The sequence below is a fragment of the Pezoporus flaviventris genome, unplaced genomic scaffold (assembly GCF_033815535.1).
Source record: "Pezoporus flaviventris isolate CSIRO_AGI_PZ_B2104156 unplaced genomic scaffold, CSIRO_AGI_Pfla_v1 ptg000005l, whole genome shotgun sequence".
NCBI classification, from domain to species: domain Eukaryota; kingdom Metazoa; phylum Chordata; class Aves; order Psittaciformes; family Psittacidae; genus Pezoporus; species Pezoporus flaviventris.
In genome coordinates, this window is record NW_026892553.1 from 2,502,273 (window position 1) to 2,510,914 (window position 8,642).

Below are 8,642 nucleotides of genomic sequence, written 5' to 3' on the forward strand. Positions count from 1 at the left end.
CAGCAAGGCCTGGAATGGGCCTGACCAGCCAAGCTGTGTCAAGCCAAGCTGTGCTGAGCTGTGCCAAGCCATGCCAAGCTGTGCTGGGCCATGCCAAGCTGTGTTCAGCCATGCCATGCTTCAGCCAGCCAGAGCAAGCAGGGAGCTGTGCGGAGCACAAGTCACGTCATGCCAACTCCTGGTGCCACCGGACATGTTCAAAGGCTTAAATTGAGACAAGCAACTCTTGTTTTGTGCCTGGAGCCCAACAGCTGCTGACAAGCTGCCCTGGGGGAAGCAAGGGGGCACCCTGGAGGGCTCAGAAAACATCCCTCTCCAGTTATATGGTAAATATAACGATATATATGTGTGTGTGCATGTACCCATGTGGGGCTTTGTAGAGCAGGTGTAAGACTGCGTCACTGTGTGACCGAGTGTTTGTGTGTGAGGATGTAAATTGATTTATGCATGTATTAGTGTGAGAATATACATTTATAGATATGTTAGACTATTACATATATAAAAGAATAGGTGATTGTGAGCATTTGTTGCAGAGGACATGTCTATATTCTATATATACATGATCTATAATATAAGAAGTTGTATAGTTTAGACCTATACAAGGCTGTCACCCTGTGTGTACAGGGAAAGTTGAAACAGAATCACAGACTCAGCCTGAAAAATGATCCTAAGGATTGTCTAGTCATTAGGCATATATAGAATCATAGAATCATAGAATCGTTAGGGTTGGAAAGGACCTTAAGATCATCCAGTTCCAATGCCCCTGCCGTGGGCAAGGACACCTCACACTAAACCATATCACCCAAGACTCCGTCCAACCTGGCCTTGAACACCGCCAGGGATGGAGCATTCACAACCTCCCTGGGCAACCCATTCCAGTGCCTCACCACCCTCACAGGAAAGAATTTCCTCCTTAGATCCAATCTAAACTTCCCCTGTTTAAGTTTTAACCCGTTACCCCTTGTCCTATCACTACAGTCCCTAATGAAGAGTCCCTCCCCAGCATCCCTATAGGCCCCCTACATATACATATATATATATGTGTGTGTGTGTGTGTGTGTGTGTCTAAAAGTATAAAAAGAGTAGGTGGCCATGTGAGAGCAAGAGTGAATGTGTGTGTGGTGGATCATAAGCATTTAAAGAGGTGGTAATGATGATAGACTATTTATTGTAGCCATATATATTACAGTATTACCATGTGGACACACACGTGTGTGCATGATGCACTACATACACGTTTTACCCAGGCACTTTACATATTATAGTGTAGGTATTAAAAAAAAGGGTGTCTGCAGCTGTACAGGGTACATACACCTCTGCATAGACAGAGACTCTGCAAGGGTGTGTGTATGTATATGTAATATATAATTAAAATAATAGTCTAATATATGTGTATGTAATATACAACAGTATGTAATAACCTGATTATGTATTATATAAAGATGAACAATAGATTGCCATGACACATAATGTATAAAAAAATGGCATATATAAAAAAAATGCTGTATGTTTGTTATAGATTATGTATGTTATTTACTGTGAGGGTGGTGAGGCACTGGAATGGGCTGCCCAGGGAAGCTGTGAATGCTTCGTCCCTGGCAGTGTTCAAGACCAGGCTGGGCAGAGCCTTGGGTGCCATGGTTTAGTGTGAGGTGTCCCTGCCCATGGCAGGGGGTTGGAGCTGGATAATCTGAAGCTCCTTTCCAACCTAAACCATTCTATGATTATACTTACATATAAAAACGGAAGAGTGCCTGAGACTGTATGTGCATATAGAGTATAAATCCCTGTGTATATAGGTGTGTAAAATAAACATAATATACATCTGTATGTCTAAACATTATTTTCAAAAGCGGGGGGGGGTGTGAGAGAGGTTATTACATAGTTTTATTTATACATATATCCATTTGCTAGTACCTATGTAAGAATAGTGCCTGTGAGAGTGTGGATGCGTATAGTTATAAAAAAATACGTATTACCTATTATATGCCATGTCGTCTGCTGTATATGTTATATAGATGTATAAAAAGGGTGCCTGGGACTGTATAAATACATAGAATATAGAAAATAGTAAGTGCATGAATGTAAGTATATATAATAGGAGTGTATCCATAAATCTGTAGTGTACATCAAGGTGGGGCTGTGTTTGTGTCTGTGCCAGAAACTACTGTCGAGTGTCTCTCTGTACCCACAACAGTCTCTCTACACTGCCTGTATGAATGAAGAGCTGCCAGCAAGAGCCTTAGAGCATGTACTAATTATACCATGTGTGTGTGTGTGTGTGCATGTCTGTGACAGTGCGCCTCTGAGCATGTCTCTGTGTGCCCGCATCCCCTGCCCCAGCACCCACATTTCCTTCCTCCTGTGCTGCCAAAACTCCTTTTTGCTTCGGCCCCGCCACTGCCCTTCCCCTCAGACACTGCCTGCGTGCTCCTCTCCTCCTCTCCCCTGGTGAAAAGTGACTTTCATTCATCCTTTCTTCAGACAAAACCTGCTGGAATTAACAAAGCGAGCACAGACGCAGCACACTTGCAGCTGGCGCCAGCCTGCGGCACATCAAGTGACAGCAGCCACCCAAAAACTGTCAGGAAGAGGGAGCACTCGTGTGTGTATCCCTTCAAAAGCCAGCGTCTTCAGTCGCTTGCTACCTTTAAGCACTGCTTACCTTGCAGGAAGCAGTGGCTGAGCCAGAACCTGGACAAGAGCTCTCCCAGCCAAAGGCATGGCCTCAGCACAAGAAAAGAGGCATCAGGGAAGGCAGCACCAGCTAAAGCCTTTGCCAAGAGACAGCAAAAACACTGTTTTATTCATTGTCTAATATATAAAACCCCATCATTCAGCCTTGCAGCACAGCTTCGTGTCAGCCCTTCAGAGCCAAGCTCAGGCCCCCAGGTCCCCCCACGCCACAGTTCACACACACACATACACGCACAAGCACACAAGCATCAGCTTAACAAAGCTCTTTCTTTGGAAATAAACCAAGAACAGATCTTTGCTGTGTTTTCTTTCCCTCTTAGAGCTGTGGATATTGTGGAGATGTTGAGCTGAACAGAAACCGTGGATTAACAAGGACCAGGGTCTCAGCCTAAGGAACTGTCTCCCAACACCCCCTCTTCTTCCTTTTGTCTGCATTTCTACTGTTAAGAGATAATCTTTGCACTCACTGAACTGCGCACGGAGAACACTGCACGTGCCTAAAACAACCTAGAAGCAGCAACTGTATTCAGGGAAAAAAAAACATAGACTGATACGCTGTTCCAGCTCTGTCCCACCTCTCCCCGGGCTGGTTTTGATGTTATTTAGAAGGAATATCCATGTCACACCAGCCAGAATTTTCTAAAAACTAATTTTACTTGGCACAGGACAGTACTACAGCACGGGGCTCCCTGGGTTCAGGGACATGGACATGGACATCCTTTAGAAATAAGGTGACAGAAGAGGCACAAAGACTGTTCTGTGTGACAGGGACCGGTGCTCACCATTGCTGCTGAGCTCCATGAGACCCCATGGCCCACAGGAAACAGTAAGTCGCTTTCCCGTCTTTCCACAGGCAAAGATCTCTCTCACTCTACACCCAGTGCACACTGAGTATTTACACACTCTCACACTGCTGACAAAGAACTCTTGGCAAAAAACCTCATTAGACTCAATGTGAATCGACGACAGGAACGGGGACCGGGCAGTCTCCTCATAGGTTATCATAGTCATCATCATCTTCATGCTTCCTTTTCAAGGGGTTCGATTCATTAGATGCAGCATTCTGTGATGACACCATATTTGTAGTAATAAGAATGTTCTTTGGTCCAATTAATGAAGGATTAATGAGAACATTCTGAACTGTCGGAGTAGTTGGGGTGGCTGTGAAAAGAGAAATGAAGCCATTCAATTAGCAGCTTGAAAAAGGTGACAGTGGATTTCCCCACAGTGAAACAGAACTTGCAAGCTGACGAAGCAGCGCCTTACTACAACACTATGGGCTGCAAAAGTAGAGAAGATGGGAAAATGCTAGCAAGAAGAATGCTCATAAAGAAGAATGCTCAAAAAGAAGAGCAAAAAGCACTGCTGGTCTCTGCTTGTGCCTTACCTGACTTGACTGCAGCCTGGGAAGAGGGGATCTGCACGGTGAACCTCTGCCCCGTCAGTGACACCGGAGTGCCCACTTTGGTTGAGACGGACACTGCTTGTGCTGAAGGTGTACCTGCAGTTCAAACAACGTGGTCAAGAGATCCTTTTAAAGAGAAAAGACCTATACTTGCACATGTGAATTTGCCTTCAAAGCAGAAGCTGTTACTTCCAAAGCAGCAGAACATGCCAATACTGGCTCAACAGGAGTTAGGTTTTCAGGCAGATCTGTGCATTTACTCAAGTCTTAGGAAATTTTAGGCTACAAACACACACCAATACGTAAGTGCATGTGCTCAGCCGTAAGTTCTGTGAGCCTTTTAAAAATGCTTATTGAGTGCTATTTGTGTTGTGCTTACAATGAGGAGAAAACCCTCAAACTTCAGTGAGCTTCTTGAATAATCTCTTCCCATATCAAAGTTACCACAAGTACAGGAATGAAAGTGCCGAATGTCAGTAATGCAAACATACACCAAAGAGGACGGTAATCTTTTTGCAATTAATTGTGCTTTCCTGGTGCTCTCGAGCAATACAAAGCTCAGGTGGCCCCAACATTCCCTCAGGGGTTGAGACTTCATTTAAGTTACTTCTGACGACTTTTTGCCTTCATGAAATCAACCTGGCAAACCCCAGCTGAAGTGTTTCTTACCTAAAGTAGGAGTGCTGGGCCTGCTGCTCACAGCACCAACACTCAGGCGAGGGACTGTTATTCTGCCTGCAGAGGAAGAGACCTGTTGAGAGAGAACATTCAGTTCAGCATCCTATTAGAGATCAACAGCTCTCAAGGTGGAAAGAAGAAATGAATCTTCCTACAACCCCCCCAAGTGCCCATTTCACAGCAACAACACACAAGCTGTAGGTCAGTGCAAGAGGTTCTCAAGCCCTGCATGGTGCAAACGTCACTGGTGTGAGCAGGAGAGCTCCTGGGTGCAATGTGACACCACAGGATCAGCACACAGCTCAGTCAGGTTTGTTTCTGCCAGAAAAAAGTAGTTAGAACATCTGAACCAACAGTTATTACTCCATTCTACACCCAGGCATGTCCCATGTCAACACCTGGAGCCTTAAGGTCCACTTTTAAAACTCCTTCTTTAAACTGGGGAAAATAAATCTGAAATCCTACACACCAAGACCTTCAGGGTTTTGCAGCCAGCCATGTAAATCTTTTCCCTCTAAAACAGAAAGAGCTGAGGTATAAGTACAAAATACCCTTTAATATCTATACTAAAGCCTTACATTTCCCTTTTACGATCTGATATGCAACTTGACAATTTTGCTCTAATGCTAAAAAATTCACAGGTGCATTTGATAACCCACTTTGCCTTTGAAACTAACCAGCAGTCACAACACCTGCAAATTCATAGAGCCAAAGACCACTGCCCCCAAGTGAAACACACTTATGACATGCACAGGCTGGAGCTTGCCCACCCCTATCCCTCAGCGATGCTGAAAGCTTTAACTCCAACAGCGTTCCTGACAGTGTGCATCCTTCCCCATGCACAGACCTCACCTTCTTCTGTAAGGACTTCAGCCGGTAGTTGGGAGCAGTCAAGCAGTATCTGTCAGGTGGGAGCCTGGGTCCAGAATAAGGCTTTATCAGTGGCAGCGGCGTCTGGTTTTTCTGCCTTGCAATATCTAACAGGAACTGCAGAGACACGGTCACATTCCCACCTGGAGCCCTTGACCGGGTTCAGTTGTCATCGATGCAGCTCTACTTACGTCTCGCGGAGGTGGAGATGTGAAGGACTGGTCTGTTCGGCACTGGATTGCCAACCTCACGTCGTCCGCGTCAACACTGGATTTCTTTGCGTGGCTCGAATAGATTTTTGCATCTTCCAGTATGGTTGTAACATACCCTTCGGAAAACAGCCCCTCTCCTTACGGCGGGCTCAAAGGAAAGAAAACTGCCCCGTCCCCAAACCACTTCCTGACACCACCACTGAACCTGGAATCCTCCAAGGCTTCCCACAGCCTCCTCCTAGAGGGAATAAACTCCCCAGGGAAGTGTTACGATTTGGCCGGACAAGGCGCACGGACATTCAGGTTAGGGCATACAAAGGTTCTGGTATTCAGGCTTTGCCCGCAAAGCTCGGACCGGATGCCCCTGGGGCCCATTCCAACCTTCCGTGCCCCTGTGATTCCTCCGGCAAGGACCCCCCCAGCAAACACGGCTGAAGGCAGCACCCCCCTCCTCCGCCACCCGCCGACCCCAAGCGCTTCCCCTCCCAGGACCAGGCCCCGAGGCCGCCGCCGTCCCTTACTGTAGGCGAACTCCAACATCTGGTTGATGACGCGCGGCTCGTACTCCGTGATGCCCATGTCCTTCAGGATCTGCGCCATCACCTGCGGGGCGGGGAGGCACCGCTCAGCCCGGCACTGACCCGACCCGACCCGACCCGACCCGGTCCCGGCGCGCCCGCGGTACCTGCGCGTCTTTGGGCGCGCTCTTGGGGGACGCCATCTTCGCCGGCTCCATCTCTTCCGTTAGCCCGCGGGAGACGGCGCTTCCGGTCACGTGACCGGAGCGCTGCGAGCGCGACTACGGGGGCCGAGAGGGCGGCGGGGCGGGGTTACCATGGCGACGGGGCGGGGTTACCATGGCGACGGGGCGGGGTTACCATGTCGACAGGCGGCTGGGTTACCATGTCGACGGGCGGCGGGGTTACCATGGTGACAGGCGCGGGGTTACCATGGCGACGGGGTGGGGTTACCATGTCGACGGGCGGCTGGGTTACCATGGCGACGGGGTGGGGTTACCATGGCGACGGGGCCTGGCCGCAGCCGAGGCCGGGAGGAGCCGTTTCACGCCCGCAGGGATCGGTGGATAACGCCATGTACTGAGTGGAAGCGAGGCACACGGGCACGGACAGACCGAGCCTGATGGGCTCGGGGCTGCCTCCGCCCCCCTTGCTGCAGAGCAGCCTAATGCCACCCGTTTGTCCGGCGATGGAGCAGAAGGAGGTGTTACTTCACAGCTCTGATGGCCGCTTCTTCAATGGTCACCATGCCCAGGATTAAAGAAAAGCAGGCTTCTCTCTAGGCTTGCTCTTACGGCGGTAAAGGATCCCCACACACATCCCGTGCAAGTCTCACAATAAATTTCTCTCTCTGAGGTGAAAAAAAAAAGCAACAACAAACAAGTTTGGGGGTGATTTTGTCAAATCGGGGTCAGCAGCACAGAAGCTGCAGTGGTGTTGTCCTTAGCCTGGCGGTCCAAACGAAGCAAGGTCCAAGATACAACGGAGCAGCGGAGCCAGCCTCCTTGGAGAGCACAAAGGAGCAAAGAGCTGCTCACTGCTGACCCCTCCGATTCATGCCTCCGGTGTACCGCGACACATCCCAGCGCGTCCCAGCTGTACCAGGCAGGATGTGTAACGCATGGGAGCCCTGCGCTAACCCCCCCTTGATGCAGATGTGACATCCGCATCTGGACGTGTGCGCGCTGAGATGACAGCGGGACCCCAGCACCGTGGGGCAGCCGGGCGGGGGCCCTGTGGCTGCAGCGGCAGGAGGAGGAGCTGGGAAGCCGGTGCTCAGCACGGGCCAGCGCTGGAGGTGCCGGCGGCCAGGATGCTTGTGCTGGGGCTGCTGGGCCCTGGCAGCACCGCAGTCCAAGTCATTTGACTTTCATGAGTCAGAGCACGTTACACAAAAACATCCTGTGAGGACGAATCCCAGACGCTGACCTTAGCCAACAAACAAACCCCACTTCTTTCCCCTTGTTTGTGGGAAGGGGGGGGGGGGGGGGAAGGAAGCTCTGTGAGCAGGGTGGAACTTGGCACCATCAGCACCGGCCGTCACTGCCGTGTGTTCCCGATGCAGTAAAACCCACTTTGTTCTGCTGGAGGGATCTGGGTTTACCCCAAAAGCAGGCAAAGACCCTTGTGCTTCCCCCCCATCTCCTGTCTGTGCTGTGCCCGTGCTCCCCTCCAGCCCTGCTGCCCAGAGCTGACTTCCACACTGAGAGCGTGACCAAAAGCGCTTCTGCCTGGAGATCAGCGGCAAGGAGAGGCAGAGAGCCCGCTTCCACCGGGGGATATTTGTCCCTAAGGCCACCGCTGCCTTTGGCACAGGCAGCTGAGCTGGGGTGCGTCTGCCTGGCCATGGAAACATCCCCCCCCTCCCAGGCAGCCCTCTGGGGCAGGGCTGTGCTGTGAGTGCCTGCGCTCAGCGCGCTGCAGGCACCATGCGCTGGCTGAGCGAGGAGCCGTCACCCTTCCTTCATCTTTGCTCAGACACTGGGGCTCCTTTCAGCGGTGGAAAACAGGAAACTAGGTCACGGTGCGGCCAGGCCAAGCGCTGACTTCTCCATCCGCCACCGCTGAAGCGGGGCCGTTCATCAAAGACAACTGCCTCCCAGCTGGCAGCGGTGCGCTCGGCCGAGCAGGGACAACAGCCGCACACTGCTCACCCGGGCGAGCTCTGCTCAGGGTGCAGCGGTTAAATCCCCAGCGCAGAGCCAAGCAGTGGGAATTCCTTCTGGGATGGGTTTTGTTGAGGCATTCAAGGTGCAGCAGCGA

At 50.6% G+C, this 8,642-nt stretch overlaps 1 protein-coding gene across 1 annotated transcript; it reads right to left on the reverse strand.

Moving 5' to 3' along the window:
- Positions 1 to 3,327: 3,327 nt before the first annotated feature.
- Positions 3,328 to 6,654, reverse strand: TAF9B (TATA-box binding protein associated factor 9b). The gene is made up of 7 exons (XM_061445662.1): positions 6,548 to 6,654; positions 6,384 to 6,465; positions 5,842 to 5,978; positions 5,633 to 5,767; positions 4,772 to 4,853; positions 4,085 to 4,198; positions 3,328 to 3,858 (listed from the first exon to the last, which is right to left on the reverse strand). The coding sequence occupies exons 1-7, from the start codon at positions 6,596 to 6,598 to the stop codon at positions 3,689 to 3,691; spliced, it is 771 nt and encodes a 256-aa protein (XP_061301646.1). The 5' UTR covers positions 6,599 to 6,654; the 3' UTR covers positions 3,328 to 3,688.
- Positions 6,655 to 8,642: the final 1,988 nt, after the last annotated feature.

Bases quoted from the DNA above. Each gene is read 5' to 3' on its own strand.
- TAF9B (XM_061445662.1), bottom strand. From the start codon at position 6,598: ATGGAGCCGGCGAAGATGGCGTCCCCCAAGAGCGCGCCCAAAGACGCG. The intron at 5,979-6,383 runs GTAAGGGACGGC...TGTTTTCCGAAG, and splicing joins GATGTTGGAGTTCGCCTACA to GGTATGTTACAACCATACTG. The intron at 5,768-5,841 runs GTAAGTAGAGCT...GTGTCTCTGCAG, and splicing joins CATCTCCACCTCCGCGAGAC to TTCCTGTTAGATATTGCAAG.